General features: G+C 34.3%; 2 protein-coding genes and 1 pseudogene across 6 annotated transcripts; 1 reads left to right on the top strand and 2 right to left on the bottom strand.

Moving 5' to 3' along the window:
• Positions 1 to 299: 299 nt before the first annotated feature.
• On the top strand, positions 300 to 12,594 carry LOC21401315 (digestive organ expansion factor homolog). Of its 4 annotated transcripts, none has more exons than XM_024173503.1 (25): positions 300 to 573; positions 689 to 799; positions 1,007 to 1,142; positions 1,744 to 1,841; positions 2,165 to 2,279; positions 2,538 to 2,682; positions 3,020 to 3,143; positions 4,186 to 4,286; positions 4,396 to 4,527; positions 4,656 to 4,736; positions 5,146 to 5,330; positions 5,833 to 5,905; positions 6,061 to 6,120; positions 6,234 to 6,272; positions 6,380 to 6,468; positions 7,945 to 8,009; positions 9,106 to 9,152; positions 9,919 to 9,978; positions 10,545 to 10,616; positions 10,863 to 10,892; positions 10,992 to 11,086; positions 11,185 to 11,290; positions 11,494 to 11,556; positions 11,747 to 11,818; positions 12,044 to 12,594. In XM_024173503.1, exons 1-25 carry the CDS (start codon positions 546 to 548, stop codon positions 12,116 to 12,118), a joined length of 2,202 nt encoding a protein of 733 aa, XP_024029271.1. In that variant the 5' UTR covers positions 300 to 545; the 3' UTR covers positions 12,119 to 12,594. The 4 variants fall into 4 exon arrangements, with proteins under 4 accessions (XP_024029271.1, XP_024029265.1, XP_024029281.1 ...); XM_024173497.1 differs by having other exon boundaries at positions 2,132 to 2,279; XM_024173513.1 differs by lacking the exons at positions 300 to 573; positions 689 to 799; positions 1,007 to 1,142 and having other exon boundaries at positions 1,750 to 1,841; positions 2,165 to 2,295.
• Positions 12,595 to 12,804: 210 nt separating this feature from the next.
• On the bottom strand, positions 12,805 to 15,624 carry LOC21412862 (annotated as a pseudogene).
• A 1,723-nt stretch (positions 15,625 to 17,347) lies between these two features.
• On the bottom strand, positions 17,348 to 22,606 carry LOC21401314. Of its 2 annotated transcripts, XM_024173560.1 has the most exons (6): positions 22,390 to 22,606; positions 21,159 to 21,323; positions 20,198 to 20,467; positions 19,132 to 19,343; positions 18,177 to 18,453; positions 17,348 to 17,967 (listed from the first exon to the last, which is right to left on the bottom strand). In XM_024173560.1, exons 3-6 carry the CDS (start codon positions 20,456 to 20,458, stop codon positions 17,650 to 17,652), a joined length of 1,068 nt encoding a protein of 355 aa, XP_024029328.1. In that variant the 5' UTR covers positions 20,459 to 20,467; positions 21,159 to 21,323; positions 22,390 to 22,606; the 3' UTR covers positions 17,348 to 17,649. The 2 variants fall into 2 exon arrangements, with proteins under 2 accessions (XP_024029328.1, XP_010088782.1); XM_010090480.2 differs by lacking the exon at positions 21,159 to 21,323.
• Positions 22,607 to 23,718: the final 1,112 nt, after the last annotated feature.

Raw genomic sequence — 23,718 nt, 5'->3', positions numbered from 1 at the left:
GAATGACCGGTTTTAAGTGCTTTTCTTAAACAAAGGTCGATTATTTTCTTAAATTAGTTAATGATGTATTTTTGCTGACTTATAAACCTGAAAGGACATAAATAGGCTTTCACTCACCTTTTCTTTTCTTTTTTTTTTTTTTTTTTTTTTTTTTTTTTTTTTTTTTTTTTTCTAGAAACTCACTCACCTTATTTCAATTGCGAGTCAATTATTTTTGTGACTCGTAATTGAAATATCCCATCCAAACCCCAAGAGGGAAATAAACAGGATATAATTGGAAAAGCAAAAATAAAGCCCTTGTTTTTTTTTTTAATTATTACTATTTTTTTTTTAAATTCTTAAACCCTCTCCCTCTTATCCCACAGAGTACCTCGGCGTCAGCCGCCCCCTCCGCGAAACCCAGCCGCCGCCGGCGCTACTCCCACCACGCGAACTCCAACCACCGCCGCCAAGTCCCCGGAGCTGTTGCAGACGGATATTTTTGGCAATAAGAGTCAGAAAAGAGAGAAGAAGAAGAAGGAAGACACTGAGTCGCTTATCTTTTAATGGGGAAGCAATTCGGAAAGAAAACGGGTAAAGGAACTTCATTGTATTTGTCAGCTGTGCTCTTGAGTGAAGAAGTGAAACTATAAAATACTATTGTTATTATTATGTGCTAATTCTTATTCGGTTATTCTTCCAAAACCAGGATTTAAGAGACCGAAAAATCCCGGGAAATTCGAATTGACTAGGTGTAGCAAGAAAAGTCGCCGTGTTGAAGAAGAAAAGATTCCCCATAGCCCATCATCTACTTCCTCGGGCATGTCTTTGATTGGTTTCTGTTTGTTCATTTGACATTTGATATATAATATATATTTTGTTATCTGGATGATTGGTAATCACATTTATTTTTTTAGTGATGATACTATATGATATTAGTTTTTTTTTTTTTTTTTTTTTTAGTGATTGATTTAAGAATAGAAAGATTTGTGTGGGAATTGAAGTGTTTGATACTTTTTGGGTGCAGGGGAGTTATCTGAGGAAGAAAATGGCAGCTTGTCTCCTGTAGAAGAAATAGCTTATAAGGAGCCATCAACATATGACAAGTTGTTAAATATGCTGGGCTCGTCTAGTAAATCTGTTAATGATGCAAATAAGCTGAGGTAATGGACTTTTAAGAGAAGCTTGAGTATTTATTTATTTATTTATGTCTATGAGAGGAAATTCTAGTATTTTGTGTAAATGAGAGAACTCCGAGGCCATCACTTTCGGAAGCTTTATACGTTTTAAAACCATGAATTGGTGTCTTTCAGCTTAAAACCATTTGGTCTAGTGGCACCAGGAATTTGGTGTGGTGGGGCTTTGTGGGGAGGTTGCAGGTTCGATTACGCCTCATATAAAAAGAAAAAAAGATAAAATGGTGGCTTTTGGGTCGACATTTGCCAGTATGTTGAGTAATATAAATTTGTTAGTTTGGCTTGCTTAGGCCTCGTTCACTTCGTGAGTTCGAATTGTGTGGGTTTGAACCTTTGGTTAAACCCAAATTCAAGTTCAAAATGTTATGCAACCAAACAAGGGTTTAAGTTGCCTCCATCCAACCAAACAGGCACTTAGGCATTTCATGTGGTTCTATTTGGATAAGCATATGAAGTGCTACTTACTAAATGAGCTTACTCATCTTCCCAAAAGTGAAATGGCTTAGTGTTGCATTGGTGAAACTGATTCTTGTTGCACAGTTATCTTATCATGTGTTTTGTTTAATAGACAAAGGCAAGAAGAAGGCAAAAGCGACACAGAAGAAGATGAGGATGATGATTCTGAATCCTCTAGTTTGCCAGAGAAAGTGGATAACGACACGGAAGGTAGGACATTGTGGACTTCACTAGTCTAGTATTAAAAACTCTTATGATGAAATCTCCTGATGATGTGTTTTCTTTTGTAGTTTTGCTTCTTCTGCTTAACTTAATGGATTGTCCTATAATGACCTTTTTTTTTCCTGTTGAATTTATATTATTTTATTGACAGAATTGCATATGTCTATATGTGTAAGCCTAGTTATTTTGCATGTTTTGTTTTGTTTGTGTGATAGTCTGCTCAAAATTTGGTTTTCCTCTTCTAGCATCTGCAAATCTTATGTACTTTATATTCCTAGGAAGTGATGATGAATCTCTGGGTGACAAAACAGAGGATCAAAGTGAAGATGCTGAAACTGAATCTGAGAAAGAGATCTCTGGCTCGGATGAGGAACATGACTCTGGAATTGATGAAGAATCTGCTTCTGAGGCAGCTATTAGTGAGAGGTTTACATCACATATTGTTAGTCTTTTCTTATAGAATTGGTATCTCATATTTTATTTTATCTTTTTTCCAACTGGCCACTGCATTAAGTTTGTCACAAAATTTACGCTTGCATTACACAATTGTCTTTGTGGAGGATATATGGCTTTATTTTGTGTTTCTGAATTAAAATATTATGCGAGATTCACGTCACTTTTTGCCTCATTTATCTGGAAACAGTATAAACTTATTATATTCACGTCATATTTTTCCTTTTGTAGTCCCTTCAATAAACACTTGACGCACAATTTATCAAAAAAGGAGGTTGATGATCTTTCAACAAAGAAGTGGAAATATGAGTGGAAGGTTCCTACTATAGGGATGTCAAATTGCTGGTGGGTTGGCACGGGAGAGTGTTTCTTGAAGGTATAATTACCATAAATTTTTTCCACTACAAAATTTCTGAACATGTGGTAATGTTTTGCAAAAATTTGTGTTCTTCAAGTTGGGCAGTCAGTGATCAACTATATTTGTTGTGTGTCCATTTGATTCCTTCACAAGCTCTTGCATGTCTTTCATATGAACTTCTTAGGCTTTTACAGTTGTTTTCTCTTAGTTTTAATAAAATCACCGTTTCTTGAAATATACACGTGTATTTCGTCCGTTTGCAAGCATGCTTAATACTTCTTTTTACCCCATTTTTTTGTTGTTGATTATATATTTAACTATTTGAGTTACTTCATATTTGTTGTTGTTGTTTTAGGATGTTGATGTCAAAGCAAGTTACGATATGAAGCCTAAACTGTATCAACACTGGTTGGATGTGTACAAGACCTCTAGTGGCAGTGATTTTCATTCTTCTAAAGAGAAATTCTTCTTCACCCTATGTAAGTCAGCCTCATTAGTTCTTTTCCCTACCTACCCTCCCCACCCCTTAATAGGGAGCCTTACTAGTTCTGTAATGCAAAAGTTCATTTTTTAAGTTTTGTGTTGTTGCATTACCTAGTTTTTTCGTTTTCTTTTGTTGTTTCAAATATAAAATATACAATATAAATAATATCAAGTCAAGTGGAAACAGCTTTCTTTCTTTCTCTGTTTTGTTTTGTTTTGTTTTTTGTTTTTTTTTTTGTTTTTTTAGATGAACAGCTTTTTTTTCCTTTATTATTTTGTTGCAAAGGAAAATAGAAACATAGGTCCAACTGCAAACCTTAGTTTCTACAATGAAGCATAGTTGTGAAGATCCACAGGGTTTCAGCTTTCATTTGAAAGGCAGGCTGCATCCAGATATTTACCAGAGAAACGATTTTAAGTTGGGTATTGAATCCCTTTTACCCATCAGTTGAAATATCTTCCTCCTGAGGTGGTTTTTTACTTTGTTGTCTTGCAGTGACTATTTGGAAAATAAATTGAATTTAGTTCTTATGCCTTGCTAAGGATTATAAAACTTGGAATTATGATAACTGTTGGAGTATGTTCTTATGGAAAAAAATTTACATTTATATATTAGAAGACTAGCGGTAAAGTGAAATGAGAGGCTTCTAGTATTTTTGAACTAGTGCTTATTTCAGCTCTGTATGTCACACTAGTGTGCCGTAAGTTTTTGAAAGATCATGTAAGATGATAAGTCTGCAGTAGATTGGAGGCAGCTGGTTTAGTTCTTGTTTTTTGTTTTTTTTGTTTTTTTTTTTGTTTCTTGTTTGTTTGTTTGTTTTGTTTTTTTTTTTTTTGGCATCTCATTGCTTGCTACTGCAACGTCTAATAATCCACGACTTGAAAGGTTGAGTTATTTCTGATAGATAAACAACATTGAGATTATTGCCTTTCTACTTGTTTTCCTTTTCACTTGTTCCTGTGAAAGAAGAAAATTGTAGGACACTGATAAGCAACAGAACAATTTTGTTATTTTTGTCCCTTTTCTTTTTTCCCTAGGCAACAGCCATCGAGATATTTTGCACTGCAACAAGAAACCCTTTTACCTCAGAGGCTTGGAAGAAGACTCAAGTATCAGGGATGCATATATTATGCATTCTGTGAGTGCTTTCCCTTATTCCTTTTTTTTTTTAAAGATGTGTTAGTATGTCTATATACATATATTATATATACACATATGTATGAATAATTTTGATTTCTTTTGTGCAGCTGAATCATGTCTTCAAAACTAGAGATCTTGTGATAAAGAATGACACAAAAGTGGCCAAGCATCAAAAAAATGCTCAGGATGACATGCCTTATGATGATGTTCTCCGTGATCAGGGATTTACTCGTCCTAAGGTATTGTTGATTGCTTACATTTTACACTATTCTCTAGTTTAAGTTTTGCAATTGTGAGCATGATAAAAACTTAGAAAGACTTGAGTGGATGTGAGTGGATGTGTATTATGGTTCTTCATGTTTGCCAGGTTTTGATCATGTTGCCACTTGCAAGCACTGCACTTCGTGTTGTTAAGAGGCTTATACAATTGACCCCTTCAGCTCACAAGGTAATCCGTTTTATTTGAATCATATAGAATGAATCAAATGCTTTGACATGACAAGATACTGATATCATGTGCAGATATTTCCAGCTTCAGCTGAGTTATTGCCACATAATTTTCATATTCTCTGCATTTATGCCTATTGCATCAGAAAAGTTCATTTTAAAGTGATGTTTGCATCAGACTTGCTATAAGCTTATAATTATTAAAATTTTCCTTTAAACCTCACATATTTTAATTTTCCTCAAGGCTCAAGCTTGTCTACGTTTTGAACTTCTGCAACTCTTTCTTCCCCCTTCATAAATTCATTAATATATGTTTCTTTAGCTTTTTTAGGCTGTCTGGTATTTGCCAAGCTTAACAGGAAAAAAAGAAATCAAAATGTAAACTTTAATGCTATTTTTTGTTTTGTCAGGCTAATATAGAGCACCTAGATCGATTTTATAAGGAGTTTGGAACTGAAGGCGTTGAAGACAGTAAGGAAGAAACAGAAGCACCCAGAAGTGCAAAACCTCAAAAATCATCTAAACCTTCTGACTTTCAGTCACTTTTTGGTGGGAATAACAATGATCACTTTGTTGTCGGCATAAAGTTTACTAGGTAAATCTCTTCCGTTGTTATTTTCCACATGCAATTGATGGCTTGTGAAATGTTCAATTGAAACATCTAATGTAGCTTTACCAAGTGCTGTCTTATTATCTACTCAAAGGAAAAGTAGTTACATAGTTTTCAATGTTGGACTTACTTTTCCAGCTGAGAGGCTATATTTTTTATTTTATTTTTTACTAAATTCATTGAATAACCAGTTTGTCCAGCTCAGGGGACTACGAAATTTTAAGGACTCTAGTATTTTACGATTATGCTTGTGTTAATTCATCCATTTTAATGTTTCTCCTACTGTGCTTTGGTTAAGTCATTTAATTTTTTCAGTTTCTCATTCGATTTAGATATCGAGTTTGTCTCTCTTCTCTATCTCTGCATAACTGCGTGTGTGTGAAAATTATGTCAACTATTATTTGCAGTGTGTACTTGAGGAGAATTGTAGAAAGCATAGGTTTCCGAACTTATTTTCAAACGACATTTTGTTTATTTATTTTTCTAGGCGGAGCATAAAGCTGTACAGTGATTTTTATTCCTCGGACATTATAGTTGCTTCTCCTCTCGGTTTAACTACTGTAAGTTACTTTTTCAGTTCGAAGATTCGAACTCTTTGCATGATCTTTTCTCTACATTATTACACTAACCATTAACCAGCTCCAGATTCTATTTGATTACTCATTTTCATGTACTGTGATGAACATGGAACTGATAATGGTCTTTGTTCTTGCAGAAACTTGGGCAGATTGATAGAGACAAGTCAAAGGATGTTGATTATCTTTCGTCTATAGAGGTATTTGTCTAGTCATCCTGATGAATTGAGGGAGTATTCTTTTGCAGCATGCAATTTTATGCTTTTACATTTTCCTTTTAGTTAATGATGGGATATTTGTCTGATATGAGCAGGTTCTAGTTATTGATTATGCAGAGGTGATAGCAATGCAGGTATGCTGTAGGCAGTTAATTAAGTTACTTCGAGCATAAACTAATATGTTGATAGCTTGATATCATTCATTCACATCCCAAAATTTCTTTTATGATAAAAAATTCAGAATTGGTTGCACTTGTCAACCGTTGTCAAGCAGTTGAATCTCATACCGTCAAAGCAGCATGGAACTGATATTATGCGAATAAGACATTGGTATGTTCTTCTAGTTAATCTTTTCTAGGTGATATGAACATTTTCTTTGTCAGTTAATAGTTACGCCTCCCCTTTGGAGTTTCTTTGTTACTGTAGTAAACCCCCTCTCTTTTTGTACACAAAATATAAATCTTATTGACAAAAGAATAATAAGTACAGAGAAAGTAGAGACAAAAGAAGAACAAGAATCCACAAATAGTTTGTAAACAGGTTGATTTCACGTCTTTTTCTTTTCAATTTTTTTTTTTTTCACGGGTAATGGAGCTGAAAGATCAAAGAAAAAAGTAGAAAAAGTTTTTTGATGGAAAACAAATCCACTATAACAGAACAAAAGAATGTAAAAGAACATTAATACATCATGGCTTTTCAACCATGAATGATAAAAGAGGGGAAAAAAAAAGAAGCAAACTCAACTGTGGACGCCCAAAGTGGAACTGAGTTTTAATCCTTTCCATAAAGAAATTATTGATTCTCTCTGGCTCTCCATAGCCAGGGGGCTCGCATGAAATATAAGCGGGCCTCACACATACACGTGGGGCCCACCCCTGTGAGGTGTGAACCCCTGGCTCCTGGGAGCCAAATAGAATTGCCGTAAAGAAATCAGATCCTGTTACTTCTCACTAACCTTACCATTCCTCTCCAACCAAAGGAGTCAGCACACACTTCCACAGTACTGCTGCCATTTTTTTTTCCTTAAACCAAAGGATTCGTTACCAAGCTACATTAGATTTAAAGTACTAGTAATTTAGGCATTTAAAAGGCTTCACATTTGTGTGTTAGTTTACCAATCCATCCCAAAAACTTAAGCTGTTAGGAGGTGGACCAACAATAGTTTAATACTTTAACACTCCCCCTCACGTGTGGGCTGGACAATGGGCAATCGTGTGGGTATTAGAAAGCCCAACACGTGAATATTTAAGCCCGAGATATATTAAAGACCCAACACATGATGACAATTTAAATGAGGATAAAGAGTGCAATTACGGGAGTTTGAACTCAGGACCTCCCGCTCTGATACCATGTTAGTTTACCAATCCATCCCAAAAGCTTAAGTTGTTAGGAAGTGGGCCAACAATAGTTTAATACTTTAACAGTGTGTTCGCTTCTTGGTGCATCCTGTCTTGAGCTTAAGCTAGTCGAGGAGGAACCAATAAAACACCTGCTTCCTTCTCCGATATATGCTGCAAAAATCTAGGCATTAAACATTCTAAGAAATTTGATAGATTGCTTCCTCCGTAGTACCGCCAGGAGGCTAATTTAATTGGGGAGCTCTTTTGCACTGCCACATGAGGCAAAACATGATTTTATTTACTGCATACTCATTTCAAGTAAGTTGCTTATGATTTGTAATTTTTTTTTAAGGGATTTGTTATTTTTTATTTTTAAGGGATTTGTAATTTTTTTATAGGACACTAAAACTTGAAGGAAAAAAAAAAAGAAGTGAAATTATGAATTGTAATATTTTTGCATGTGTAGGAACCTGGATGGATATGCAAGATTTTACAGGCAAACTATATTGTTGTCTTCTTATTTAAACCCAGGTAACCATTTGATTCCATTGATCATTTACCGTCTACTAATTCTATTAATTCCTGTGTTATTCATTGGATTATTTTCATAAATGTCCCCGGAAGTATGTACCCTTATTCAAAGTGCCCTTTGATCAAATGAGAATTAGATATATGGCTGAGATTATTTTGGGTATTTAATATTTTTTTTTAATAGATTTAATTAGGATTTAATGTTATAGTTAACTTTTAATGGTATGCCACTTCAGCAAGCCATTAACATTATACACAGAGTTGGATGGAGGGGGCATCTTGAATTATTTTCTATAGATCGAGGGGTGCAACAAATCATTTTGAAAAATCAAGGGGTATTTTGAATTATGATACATACTTCGGGGGACATTTATGAAAATAATCCTTATTCATTTATTCATCATTACTCTATTACCAGGTCACCACTTTTTAACAGTCCTTCACTACCAATCAATCCACAATTCTTTCCTACCATCCTTTACTTTATTACAATATAAAATGATGATTTAAAATTCTTTCAAAAAAGGATTAAAAGGCGACAAAAGAGTTATCATGTCTGTTAGGTATACATAAAAAATTAGATAGATGTTGTAGCGAAAGAAGCAAGAGATGGTAGGAGGATATAGGAAGAAGATGAAAGAAACATAGAATAACAAGGTTTTCTAAGTCTTTGCCATCATTAATCCCAATATTGAGAATTTAAGCCTATATAAGTGGCATGCAGATAATGTGATAGTTAACCAGAAAGTCATAAGAATGATATTTAATGAAACCCGAAAATCAGATCAATGTAAACTGAAGGAAAAAAATCTTAGTTACATCCAACACTTGATAACTTTAAAATAATAGGGAATTATAAAAAAGAAAAAGAAACTTTTGAAACAAAAGGGACCAATGTGATTGAATTGTACTCAGACAAAGAAAGACAACGGGTGCTAAACCTTTTTCTTCCTTAGAGTTCGTGAAATTCTGATGTATTTTAAACTATACAATAATTTGAAGTATGAATTCCAAAGGTTACTCTTATGAGAGTCCATTTTTTTTTTAATATATATTCAATTGGACTACTTGTTGAACTTTATTTTTGTTGTTGCAGATATGAATGCATTGTTTAATAACCAGTGCGTCAATTACCAAGGAAAGGTATCTGTTCTTTTTACTTTTTACCAAAGAATAGTGTATTGTTCTCCTATTTTCTCTTATATACATATATGATTGCTTTCCTTTGGTTTTTGTTTTGTTTTTGTTTTGTTTTTTTTTCATTTTTTTAACAAAATAACAAGAAAAAGATTATATATGTATATATATATATATTTAAGAAATAGAGTATTTGTCTGTGTTGGGGATAATACCCAAAACACCATCCGTGTTTGTCAAAATACCACTTTCGCCCCTTTTATTTTTGTAAATACCTGAAACATCCCCTGTGTTCATAAAAAAGTCCCAAAATACCCCTTGCAACAACTAAATTTTTTTTGAAAATACCAATATTACCTTTCCCAATCTTTATTAAATACTATTTAAAACATTATTAAACCAAAATGTTAAAATTTAGATAAAATCAATCTTAAAAAATGAAAAACTCTCGAAATAATTGAAGTATTTCTCTAATTGGAATATTTTTTTGAGCATTTTTTTTTATGTTTTATTTAACTTCTTAGTCAAATCATATATAAAATAACATTAAATATAGATTGGGAAGGGTAATCATAGTATTTTCAAAAATTTAAACTTCAGGGGTGTTTTGGGTATGTTTTTACAAACACAGGATGTTTTGAGCATTTGCATATTAAGAGTGGCGAAAGTGGTATTTTGACAAAACACAGGTGTATTTTGGATATTTTCCCTCTGTTATTATGATTTTATTTGGTTTGCAAATTTTGTGACGATCATTATGCTGTATGTACAGGTGAAGTTGGAGTGTGAGTATAAAGGCGTCCTTCCCAAGGTGCTGCTTCAGGTGCAACAGGTAAGCATATCTTACTGTCTTTCTAATACTATGCACACGTCTTCCTTAAAAGAGTTCTCGGCTTAGCAATTTTGAGATGCTAGAGATACAATTCTAACCAGAATCCTGAACCTATACAATTCTAACCAGAATCCTGAACCTATCCCTTCCCTTTTTCCCTTCTTCATTTGAAGTACTAGAACGTTAACAACAAACTTACTAAACTTCAGCTTAGAAGATGAACTGTACAAAGAAAATCCTGAAGTTCTGTGAGGATGTGTAGTTTGTATTAGTCATTTCTTCCGACCTATATAACAGTCATTTTCGTTGTTTATTTCATTTTGCCAATGTAGGGCCTAAAAATAATGGTATTAAATATCAGTTAACCTTTTAGGAAAAAATTACTTGAGCAGAATTTTTGCAGTTTAGAGAGAGTATTTTACATGATACAACAAAAAAGGGTAACCTTCCAGGTGCCTCAGGTGATTTTAGTATAACTTCTCATTTTGTCCCATCAGATTTGTCATCTCTTATGGGGTTAACTTTCTTCATGAGATAATCCATTTTGTTACCTTTTGACCTTACAGATTTACCAGCGATTTGGTGCAGATTCCGTGACAGATATTGATGATGCTCGTCTTGAATATTTTTCAAAGAAGGTTTATTATAGTCTCCTGAAATTAAAATCTAGCTTGCATTATTATTCAATAGTCGAAGTCCGGTTGCTAGATGTCCCCTCCCTTTTTTTCTTTATTTCTTCGTGCATTACTAGAATCCTGCTTGTGCTATTATCTTGTTAGCATTTTAGGATGGAGTTGAGTGCTAGTAGGCGTTAAAAGGGTTCTTTCATTTGTATCATCAGATAATGAAATTCCAAATGGTTAACGGTGTTTTTCTTTATGCAGGTTTTCCCAAAAATTAAAGATTCCATTCAGGTAAGCAATGGGGTGATGTCTAAGCTTTATTCAAATTCCGATGTTTTGTGGTTTTGTTTATACGCTGATTTATTTCATATCTTGTGGACATTTTTGTAGGGGGGTACAATGATATTCATTAGTTCGTACTTTGAGTTTGTTCGAATTCGGAACTTCATCAAGTCAGAGGATGCATCCTTTTGTATACTTTCAGAGTAAGACGCTGATCTATTCTCCCTACTAGCCTGTGCAATATCAGTCTCTTGTTCGTTTGCAAATGTTTTAATGCGCACATATTGGCCTTGCTTTTCAGGTATACAAAACCGAGTGATATTTCTCGTGCACGGGTTTGGTTCTTTGAAGGGAAAAGGAAGATCTTGCTGTATACTGAGAGAATGCATTTTTACCACAGATACAAGGTACTTTGACTATATGCTTGTATCAACATGTGTGTGAGTGTGAACAAGTGCAAAGCCTATGTTTTTTTATGCTTCCATTTGCATGGTCTTTTTTCTCTTTTTCCATGAGATCGATCAATTTTAAGATTTTATGAAAAGGTGCATTCAGTTTTATCAACGCTCCTAATGCTCTAACACATCCTTTTATTTTTCCTGTTGAGTAGATTCGCGGTATAAAAAATTTGTTATTCTATTCACTCCCGGAGAGAAAGGAGTTTTACCCTGAGGTAATTATGAACTCAAAAAATTATTTCTGATTAATGTCAAAATTTATTATTTTTATACGGGTTTAGATATAGTTTTTCTATCTCCAATTTTAGTCAGAGTAAATCCATTGTTATACTCTTCAACCAATGTTGACTATCATAAACCCTTTTCACCAATAATCTTCTTTTCTTTTCTTTCTTTCTTTTGCAGATAGTTAATATGCTTGAGGGATCTGATAATGTTACAACCACCACCCTCTTTTCTCGTTTTGATCAGCTCCGGGTATTATTTAGCTTCTTTGCTTGTCATGCGTATATTTCTTGGTTCACTTAATTGCGTCATATTTTCTTGTCGAGTTGTTTAGATCCTTTGATACTGCTTATCATTACAAAAAAAACCTTGTTTTCAACCCAAATTACTCAGTGTTTTCCTCCCACTAATGTTGTTCTGGTTTTGTTAGTCACTCATTTTTCTTTTTCCTGTTTTCTTTTGATGCTGTTTATATAGCTGGAGAGAATCGTTGGAACAGCAAACGCAAAGAGAATGGCGAAATCAGAGAAGGATGTGTTTGTTTTCTGTTAGACATTTTTGCGGTCTTAAGAATTATTGAAACGGAGAAAACTCCAAAAGAAATTGCCAGGAAAAAGAATTTGACAAAAAAGTCACCGGGAAAAGAACTTTGGTGGCCAGTGATGAGTGAAAAATTTTTGAGCCGCCGATGGATGCCCTTATTTTATTTTATTTTATTTACCTTTATATGATCCTTTTGAGCGGTAGACATCCACAAGTCCAACAATTGGTTAAAACCTCCCTCAACCCGACATCCCCCAACTTGAACTGAACCCTCCCTCTACTGGTCAACCGCCCTGCTTGTGTTAATCCTTAAGCCGCCGATGGATGCCCTTACCTTACGTTCACTAGATTTTTGAAACTCATGAAAATCCTTTCATAACTGGTCAGAAAATTTTGCTCACGTTCCTCTAGTCCCCCCAAGTGTACATATATGTACGGCTATACATATTATTTTGTTATCTAGACACAAATAATGCAGAAAAAGAAAAGAAAAAATAATACACATATGTACGACTCTACATATTAGTATCTTATCTATACACAAATACATACTAATATACATTAAAATTATATTATGAGAATTACTGAATCTACCTTTAAAAGTGTATGAATCTTGATTTTTACTCTTTATTTTTTTAATTAAAAGTAAAAGATAAAAATTTAAACAGGTGCATTAGTTTGTCTCCTTTTCCCTAATTATACCTTTACACGTCAGTTTTATACACTGAAAAAAAAAAAAAAGAAGTTGGCTACTTCTCTCTAATTAGTTCCTTTATTATAGCTTCTCATATCCCCTTGTTACGCGTGCAACAAGGTGTCCCTCACCGAATCCATGGAAGTTCACTGGCAATATGGCGTTGCAGTCACCGGTACGAGCCTATCGTCATCACCCTGCCATAAATGGACAGAGCCTTCATTGTTAGGGAAAGGGTTCTTCAGATCCACTTGATCAAATTCCCATTTTCCAAATCCTATCTTCATTGCTCTATGTTGGAACTCAGACACTGCTTGTTGTGTAGCATATTGCTGCATAGAGAAAAAAAAATGGAATAAGCCTATCCAGATTCTAGCAGGAGTAATGGATTTTCTCACCGTTGCTTTCTAATATCAATAAATATGCTGGAAATTTCAAGCAAAAAATAAAAAATTTAATATGTTGGTAACAAAATATCACTGTTAATCGACAAGCATTACTAAATGACAATTGTAGTTCATCAATTGAACAAATTGTTGGAATATTTTTGTGTAAACTAGCATAATCAATGAGAATGAACTATACTATTATGAACTAAATTGTTGCATAAAATTCCATCACAGATCAATGGTCACATCAATATAGCATTAAAAATTTGGGATAAAAATAAGTACTAGCTAATACATGGAGTGGTTCACATGGTGGACCACAAACGAGCGTTAGCAATGGGAGGGAGGGAACGCACTCTCATGAGAGCTCTCTCGTCGTCCAGAAGCACAGAGAGAGCTCTCCCGAGAGGGAGTGATCGATTGACCAAATCAATCAATCTCTAGACGGAATGAGAGGGGGCTCGAGAGAGGGGAAATTCCTCTCCCTTACCCTCCCATTCACACTTTTTTTATTCCCATTACCTCTGGAAGCCGTCCTGCCATTCCTGTGAAAGGAATGGAGTAAAGGGACGACCTTCCTCTTATCCTACTACTTGCCCTTTCCTAAAAGAATGGATAAGGGCCAACCTTATGACAATTTAAAGAGCTCATATCTAGAGTTTTCCTGGTTGAAAACTTACCGGATTATCAAAAAAAAAAAAAAAGTGACTTTTTTTGGAAATAGACTTGAAACTATAATTAAGTACCTTGATTTTTTTTTCCCTGTCTGGATCAACTGAAAGCTTGTTCATGAAAATTTCAAGATCAGGAGCCGAGTAGATAACTGGATTACGAGCTATAACACTCGATGAAGGAAAGAGTTTCTAAGTGTTCCACCAATAGGTCAACCATGGCATATAGTGAGCAACTCGGAGTGACCATTGATCCCCTAGCGGTTGTTTGTTATAAGCTTCTTTGCACAACTTGGCAGGCAAAGATGGCCACCAGTAGTTTACTACAGGAGCAATTAGTGCTGCTCCCGCAAACCTCTCAACATACCAAACATTATGAAATTTCAGAACTTGACAGCATAGAAGAAACAATCTACCTATTGCCCAAGTTTTTCTATCAGAAACAATACTCAAGATTTTAGATATTGTTGCGTATATATCAAAAGTTATTTACCAAATATTTGTTCGTTTTAGGTCATGTGACAAATGAGTTGTTAATTTTCAACTGATAAATTTTAATTTGATCCATAAATGAATTCACCAGTTGAAAGAATAAATAACTTATCTATATGAATTAGGCACCTACTATAACATACACTAAACTTTGTATAAAAAAAAAAGATACTGCATTGAAGAGTATTTTTTTTCTACGGAGTGCCAAAGTATATCAGCATATTAATTTGACATTGCATTGAAGATGCTCTTACCGATGTGGGATATACTCGAGACAACCCCAGACGGCCTGGCCGCCCATGGAATTTCCAATTGTATAGAATTTGGATCCGAGTTCCAACTGATCACCAAGCTCTTCTATATCCAAAGCCAAACTCTTAACTGTCCTATTAGGATCTGGGTCACTTTCTCCATAGCCTGGTTTGTCAAATCCCACGATGTAAAGCCCTAGTTCTTGAACAAATTCCTGACAAGATCATGTGCAAAATGAAGAAGCCTTCAAAACAATATTCATACATCATAAATACGTGTGTGTACGTACACATACAAGTATATATATTATATATGTGAGTGTGAAAATGGAAATCAAGCTCAAAGCTTTAGTCTTGCCGTTTTTTGGACCTACTTTCAAATACATCTTGTACTCACTCATTAAGTACTTGTGTCTGTGAACAAACAAACTAGCTTGTTTCTATTTTTTCTTTTTTTTTTTGGCTGAAAAACCAAACAAATTAACTGTCTTGCTACTAAAAAAAAAAAAAAAAAGATTACTCCAAAAAGAATACATTTTGTCAGATGCAACCTGAAAATTCCCATCAAAAGAGACGTTTGTTATAGTGAGTTGAATAGGCAATATCTTTGTACCAAATTACTAGCATTAATAAATTAGAATCGTGGTTGCAGACTAAACCTAATGGTAAATTCAAAAAAAAAAAAAAACATTGCATTACAATCTATAAATACATGTTTTTGTGTGTAATCATAATAATATTGTGATTTCAGTACCGGAGAGAGGGTTGATGACACCACAACTTCAAGTCTACAGGAAGAAAAGCCATGAACATAGACAATCTTATATTTTGCCTCTTCTCTTGGAACACCATATTCTTTGTAGGCCAAATGCCTTCCATCCCTTAGCTTTATTCTGGGACCTGTGATGGGCGGTCCGGCCGGTGAACCGCAGATTCTCGGAGGAGGTGGCCGTAGTATGGCCTTGTATCCCCATGACAGTAACCCAATTAACAAAGCTGGGGCAATTTTCATTAACATTGTTAGTACCTCAAATAATTCCTGAAAACAAAACTAAAATTGAACCTTAGTGATACATGATAAAAACAATAATAAATTGAGTTAAAAGACACACATAGTTTTGGCACCTACTAGATGTTGTAAAGTTGGGATATTATGTGCTTGTTTGTTGCTCTCCTTTTTCTGGTTATTATCGACTATGATCGTCCTGTAGCTATTTTCTTCATCTCTCTACAGCAAAACTGCAAGAGGGTATGCCTAGGGCTGTTCATGAGTTAGGTTGGTGCGGGATATGACTTTTTATTCTCCCACCTTAAAAGGTGCGGGTTGCACATATTTAACCCCAACGATGTTAGAAAAATTTCACAACCTAATGATGTTTGGGTTGAGTTGGTGTGAGGTGGGTTGGATGGTCGGTTTCAACATTCAAAGACTCAAAGTTCAATTCAACATTCAAAGTTCATCATCAAATAAAAATAATAACTCCAATATTTTAACAGGTAGAAATTCAAAGTTCAATCCAACATCAAACATAAAACAAAGTAGTCCATCCGACATAAAACAAACATAAATTAGTCTACACTAATAAATTAGTCTTAACATAAAGCAAACATAAAGACTTAATTCAAACATGAAGAAACTAGAGAGTAGAAATAAGTTGCCTGTCAAGGGTTAGAAATTAGAAGAGACAAGTTAGAGTGCAGGTTAGGTTGGGGTGTGCGGGCTATTATGGGTCCAACCTACACCCCGTCTTAAAACTTCGGGCCAGACATTGAATGAGTCGAAAAAAAAAATTTAATACTAAAAATTGTATTTTTCGAATTAGGTTGGAGTGGGATAGATTGAACATGCGGATTTTACGGGTTTATGAACAGCCCTAAGTATGCCGTCAAATCCTCAACTACAATGGACTAGAAGGCATATCTTAAGGATATCTTTTTCTTTTTTTAATGATATCTTCAAATGAGACTTCTTTGTGAAGGAATATGATATTGGGGTCAATTTGAATGAGGACGTTTGATGCCATATCCCAAGTATATTTTTATTATTATTTCTTTGCAATTATTTTGCTTATATGGGTCCGTTTAATTCACTAATTTGAGTTTTTAATTTGAGTTAAGATGTGACTTTATGTGAAAGCTTTTTACTGTAGCCAAAAAGTTAGATGTGACTATTTCTGAGAGCTTTTTACTGTAGCGAAACTCGAATCGGGTGATCGGGACCATAATATTTCTCGTTGGTTTTTATTATTTTATTTTATTTTCTTTGATTTACATTACTTTTAAGTAGTATAAAGCTATAGTACCCTTCATTTATATCTAAATTCCCAACCTTTCAGTTAATCTGATTAATTTCAGTTAATCCATATAAATAGTAGAATTGAATGACACTACCTCAGAAGTGGTATTTTCCTTATTGGCCCTATTTTTTTGTTTGCTACATGCAAGTAGTTTGGTTTATTTATTTATTTCTCATTATTATTATTATTTGATGACCAAAGAAACGTGCACGTGGAATGTTCCATTCTAAAGAAATTAGGTAAAGCTAAAGTCTGGCCTGAATATTTATGTTTCATTGATTTTAATTGATTTTCTTTCCTTTAACACTCAAGTGCCCGGCAAATGCCGTGCTTAGGCCTCAAGCATTTTTCTTGATGATCCCTGTATATCAAAAGGAGGAAAAAGTAACTCGCAATCCTTTATCACCGCTTCAACACCATAGTAATGTTGAAATCTGTTTTCACCCGTTTTATTCAATAAATTTTATAAAAAGAAGAACGCAAAAGGTATGCACACGCATGCTTACAGCTTATCTCATAAAAAGAAGTCTTGATGTTGAAAGGTTTATATATGATACAATAAATTGAGATGACTTATTTTTCAATAGTAGAAATACAAGATTTGCAAACGACATTGTTACTTATGGGCCATGCCACGATCTGCTAGTCAACTAACAATTATTTTCTTCTTCCATTTTTTTTTCCATGGAAAAATCCAAACACCAAAAAAAGCTGAAGGAGAAAGAAAAAGGGATCAAACAAGAATGTCATTCCGCAGCAGAAGTTGATTTAGTCTCCCCTGTTAGAAACTCCTTCATGATAACTTCACCCATTCCCTCGGCATGCGGAAAAAGGTGTCCTGCACCGGGTAACTCATGGTAATTAATCCATGGAAGTTTACCAGCGATATAGCGTTGCAGAGTAACTGGGACAAGCCTGTCATCATCACCCTGCCATAAATGGACGGCGCCTTCGTTGTTAGGAAAAGGGTTCTTGAGATCCATTGGATCAAACTCCCATTTCCCAAATCCTATATTCAAAGATCGATGAAGCGACTCGAATACTCCTTGTTGTGTGGCATATTGCTGCACGGCATCTCATCAAATATTCTCATTCTAAATTATTTAAGAGAGAGATTCTTGTTGTTTGTAAATTGTAAAGTTGGATACTAATAGGTGAGAACAATAAATAGAACATATCTCGCACGGTGCATTTCACCAACTGAAAAATGTAAACTAACTAGTCACATCTATTAGTATAAAAGAGCCACGATGTGCAGTTTTGAATTAAGTACCTGTTGTTTTTCTCTCTCTGGATCAAGTGAAAATTTATTCTTGACAATTTCCAGATCTTGAGCAGAGAAAACGTCAGGATTGCGAGCTATAACACTTGATGCAGGACATAATTTCTGAGTGTTCCACCAGTAGGTTAGCCACGGCAGGTAGTGAGCAACAAGAAGAGTCCATTGATCCCTTAGCGCTTGTTGGTTATAAGCATCTCTGCACAGGTCGGCAGGAAAAGATGGCCACCAATAGTTGACTACAGGAGCGAGTAATCCTGCTCCTGCAAGCCTGTTAGCATCCCACACATCCAATTTGAAACAAATTTCAAAAGTACTTAGAGAATTATGAGACAGCATAGAAAATGAAATCATATTTAGGAAAAAATTCGATGCCTGAGTTTTCATATTAGACAATACTCAATGGTTTATTTAGAAAACAGTAACTCGAACAAGATGACGTAACTGACCCAACCCAAGCTGAGTAGGGTATTGAAGTTTTATCCAGTTCAGCCCAAGAACAGTTGATCCAAGCTTTATGGGTCTATCTTATTTTAGAACTGGTTCACAGGTAGCATTAAGTTATCTGCAAAAACCCATTTCTAGGACATAATGCCTTGTTTTCCTTCTAAATCAGTTGTCACATGCCAAACTCAATCTTTTTTTTTTTTTTTGGGATAAAGCATGAAGAAACTTCATTGATTCGAAATAAGTGCACGAAGTTTAAAGATGGATGAGAGGTCCATCACAGCAAAAACAACAAAAAACAACAAAGAAAAGAAAAAGAAAAAGGAAAAAGAGCAAAAGACTAACAGCAACCTGAAATCCTACTGGTGTATTGACTCTTAGAAACATTAGTATATCACAAACACTACGTCATGCTTATGATCCTAAATTCCCAACATATCAATATGGAAAGACCCCACAATTTATAATTTTTCAAAATGAGCAGCTACAGAGCATAATTTACCTGTTGGGGATATACTTGAGACAGCCCCAGACCGCCTGGCCGCCCATGGAGTTTCCAACTATATAGAATCTGGATCCAAGTCCCAGCTGATCACCCAATTCCTCTATGTCCAAAGCCAAACTCTTCACTGTTCGCTTGGGGTCTGGATCACTTTCTCCATAACCTGGTTTGTCAAATCCCACGACATGAATCCCCAGTTCTTCAATAAAGTCCTGAGAAGATCATGCCCACCTTGAAATGCAACCCTTACAACATACGACAAAAATGCATGCATGCATTTATGCACATACATACAGTCATTTACATATGCAGGTAATTTACATTTTACATAATCTAAAATTTAGCAAGCCTGATCATATGCGCTTTTGGTATTTAGTGGAGGGAACTTCATATCTTAGATTACTAACTTATTTTTCTTTTCTGACGCAAGTAGAAGGGAGTGGAGTTCCCCTATATGTAAGCATGCTGATATAAAATGACTATTGTATTGGAATGAATTCAACGTGATAATTCTTGGATGAAAGACCATGCGCCTTCCCAATCCACTTGGATTAGTTTGTAATGATAATAAACCAAAATATGGTCAAAAGATGGGAAAGAAAGAGCATAAAAAAGATGGGAAAGAATCTTGGAGATATTAGCATAATACATTTTTTTGCTCACTCATGCTAACTTTACATGCAAGTTTGCAACCGAATAAAGAACTTAAAAAAGAGTCTAAAATAAAAACAATAAACATTATATATAACCCATTACACAAAAAGAATTTTAAACCAGATGAATTCAACTAAATACCAGAAAGTTCAATAAGCAAATCTGAGCGAAGTTAATCAGTTCCTGTAATTATTTTTCCAAAAAAAAAAGTAGCAAAAAGTAGAAATTAACAAAAACTTAAAGGCCGGCCATTGTGGTATCGATTAGCGAATATGCATTGAAAGAAAATGTCCTAAACATTAATCACGTCAAGATCTAACATATTAAAAAAGCTCTGAATATCCAGATAGTTCAAAATGAATCTGAATTGTGTATTCTATTTCTATGCATAACAACAATCAATTCTATGTACCGCGGAGAGGGTTGTTGCAATCACAGCATCATGTCTGCAGGAAGAAAAGCCATGAACAAAGATAATCTTATTTTTGGCCTTTTCTCTAGGCATCCCATATTCTTTGTAGGCCAAATGCCTTCCATCCCTTAACTTTATTCTCGGTGCAGTAATGGGTGGCCCACCAGGAGAGCCACAGATTTTAGGAGGTGGAGGCTGTATGGCCTGGTACGCCCTTGATAGTGACCCAACGGACACAACTGGAGCAATTCCCTTCAGCATTTTTAATTCCTGAAAAAAATAAATAAATAAAAAACTCCAGCTGAAAAAGAAAATCACACATGGTTTGATATTAGATTGAACAATTAAAGGTGTTAATTTTTAGGAGGTTTTTCTTGAAGAAAATAGTAAGAAAAGAGGAACACACGCAAGTTAAAACAGAGCGAGACACTGCTTGAAAAACAAGAACCCCCAAAGATTACAATAAACATTCAGAATTCCAAGATCATATCTTCTATTCTATGAGCTTTTTAGAGATAAAAAATATACAATAAAATAACATCTTCGCCCTTAGGCTTGACATAGATGATAATCTTTCACCCTTAAATATGGTTGCTCATGTTTTTGTCATGAGAGTATGCACACTATGCAAACAAATTTTGTTACTTTTTAAGGGTTATTTAGGTTTAACAATCTTACAACATGTGTACATTTTCCTGTTTTCCAGCACGGATATTTCAACCAGAGTATAAAACAGTTTTCAGTGTAAAAAATTATGAAGTAACCATATTAGAGTCTTAAAAGAGATAAAAGTAAGGTTATGTGCAAAATAAATAAATAAATAATAACTCTAATGCCAAGATAGAAAAATGCTATGCATTTGGATGGCCTTCTGGAAGCCTAGAGGCTTGAGATAAAGAGAACCAAAGAAAGATTAAAAGGCATAGGTTCACATGCTTTTATAAAATTGAGAGAGAATTACAGAAATTTTTTAGGTGCTCCCTTTTCTGCTAGCTTCAAAGTATTCGGTTTGCTGAAGTAGTAGCTGTTATCTTCTTGCTGCTACCACCACATTATTACTGCACGGTCACTTATAGCAAGCACTAATCGGTTGCGGCACGTGCAATGCACATGCCATGCAGGCAGCCTAGATTTCATACAACATTCATATCATTTCAGTACAGATAAATCACTTGTTTCAATACACAACAGATTTAATCATGGCATCATCAAATAAATGCGACAAAGGAGTTTTCAAAAAGAGTTTTAAAAAAAAAAAAAAAAAAAAAAAAAAAAAAAAAAAAGGAGCACAAATTAAGGGCTCGTTTGATATATGGGTTCAAACCAGTGATTTTGATTATGACTTTTGAAATTTAAATTTTTTTGTGAGTAAAAAACACTGTAGCAGAATCAAAATAATGGGTTTGCACTGTAGCATAACCCATATACCAAACATGCACTAAGAAAATTCTACTAAACTAGCAACATGAAAAATTGAACCACATAATCTTGATGAGACACTAGAAGACAAGTGCATCTATATCAGGCTTTACACAACAACAAAATGAGCTTCCTTGACATACAAACAAACACTGCCCCTTTTTCCGCTCACTTTCTAAAAGAGGAACAAAACAAGAACTTTTTTTTATGCTAATCTCATCTGAACGATGTACATGTAGTACGTTTCTTACCAAATTCTACATATGTATAACAAAGAATTCATCCATTCTGTTTGTTTCTTGCGTAGTAAATTTTCAAGGAAAGGAAAAGAACATTTTGGGTCAAATTTCATTGCCTTGCATCATCCAAAAAATAAAATAAAATAAAATAACCAGAGGAAGAGAAGACCCAAAACCGCAGGCGATCATGTAGTCTTCTGCTAAAAACACAAATGTAATTTTAATCAACAGGACCTAGAAAATGAAAAAAATTAATAAACACACAACAAAAGTCCAACTTTCAATCCCAAAAGAAACATAGAAAATCAAACAATGACACCAAAAATTAAAATAATAATAGTAATTACAAAAAAGAATAGCAAAACATCGACACGCAAATGAAGCATTGTTAGATTCGGCATTGTCCGAAACTATTTGGTTCCGTTTTTTCTTTGTGAGATTCCTAATTCCTCTTTCTTTTTCCATAGTTGGGGAAATTCTGGCATGAATATTCAAATTCGACCGAGAGGGAATTTTATGAAATTGGAAGCATACCTGAGTAATTTGCCACAGATTCGAAGAGGAGAGAGAAAGCCGAACTCTAGGGTTTAACCGCAGAGAAAACTAGAGTTGAGAACTGAGAAGCTATCATTAGCTCGAAGACGACATTGTTGAATGTTAAGGTTAGACTTAAAAGTACTTTTTTTTTTTTTTTTTTGCTGAATAAAAGGTCAGCAAGGACTAAAAGCGAAAAGGAGAAGTTGGGAAGCTCGTGATGTCAGAGTTCAAAGTAGTTAGAAACTTTGAAGCATCATTATATTATATTATAATAATCACGTGCTTCTAAATCCACGTCCCGTCGGACACTTATGGTGCGACAGTCTTTATTGTGCGACCGTCTTTTTGGCTCCGCTAGGGAAATAAGGACTCGTTTAATTTATACAATTTTAAATTTTAAATTTTTTATTAAAAAAATATTATAATAAAATTAAAATTATGAATTTAAATACATAAAAAATAAACGAATTTTAAAATATATATTGACTGTGAAATGAGGCTACATTGGTTGAATCACGAGCCTTACCAACAGACGGTAATATCCTTTGAAGTTCTCGTAACAAATTCAGGACACGTTTAGTTCATAGATTAAAATTATGAGATTAAAATTATTTTTAATTTATATATATTTTTTATGAGAAAAAATACTATAACGAATCATGAATCATGATTCAAATCAGAGTATGAATCCCCTAACCAAACAACTCCTTAGTTCCTATTTGTTTTATTAATTTAGTTTAGTTTAATTCAATTTGAATAATAAGTACAGTTTAAATTGACGTTTGATAAATATGTAATTTAAATTATATTCTCAGTTTAAATTGAGTTAAATGGCTTAACTTAGAGTTTAGCTCTCCCGTTAAATTCAAACGTTCAAATCATTTTTTAACAGTAAAAAGTGCCAACTCTCTCTGCTTTTCACACATACCAAACACAAATTCAAATTTTATTCTCTGTTCAAATTAAAACTTTAACTACATATCCAAACGTCAATTCAAACTACAAATTAAATCACACAGTTTAAAAGGGGCAAAATAATATAAATTTTGTATGAAACTCAAGGATATAAATACAAACTTTTAAAAATTTCAGTATAAAACATCGAAATGGAAAATTTTAAGGGGCTAAACAAGAAGAAATAGGGCAAAATAATAAATTTTAGAAGAACACTAAAGCAGCTAACCCCCTCTAGGTCTTAGCTAGTTTCGTCACTGCTTACACATCTAAGAAGCGTTAATATCCCCAATACAATTGGAAGAGCAATACTGAGCCCGTTTGGTTCATGAATTAGAACCATAAGATTAGAATAATTTTTTATTTACGTGT

The sequence above is a fragment of the Morus notabilis genome, unplaced genomic scaffold (genome assembly GCF_000414095.1).
Source record: "Morus notabilis unplaced genomic scaffold, ASM41409v2 Scaffold521, whole genome shotgun sequence".
NCBI classification, from domain to species: domain Eukaryota; kingdom Viridiplantae; phylum Streptophyta; class Magnoliopsida; order Rosales; family Moraceae; genus Morus; species Morus notabilis.
Note: the sequence above shows the minus strand (reverse complement) of the source record. Positions and strands in the feature narration are given on the sequence as shown.

Bases quoted from the DNA above. Each gene is read 5' to 3' on its own strand.
- LOC21401315 (XM_024173497.1), top strand. From the start codon at position 546: ATGGGGAAGCAATTCGGAAAGAAAACGG. The intron at 2,280-2,537 runs GTTTACATCACA...TTCCTTTTGTAG, and splicing joins GAGGCAGCTATTAGTGAGAG to TCCCTTCAATAAACACTTGA. The intron at 4,528-4,655 runs GTATTGTTGATT...CATGTTTGCCAG, and splicing joins AGGGATTTACTCGTCCTAAG to GTTTTGATCATGTTGCCACT.
- LOC21401314 (XM_024173560.1), bottom strand. From the start codon at position 20,458: ATGCTGAAGGGAATTGCTCCAGTTGTGTCCGTTGGGTCACTATCAAGG. The intron at 18,454-19,131 runs GTAAATTATGCT...GGATGCTAACAG, and splicing joins CTCAAGTATATCCCCAACAG to GCTTGCAGGAGCAGGATTAC. The intron at 17,968-18,176 runs GTACTTAATTCA...GATGCCGTGCAG, and splicing joins CAGAGAGAGAAAAACAACAG to CAATATGCCACACAACAAGG.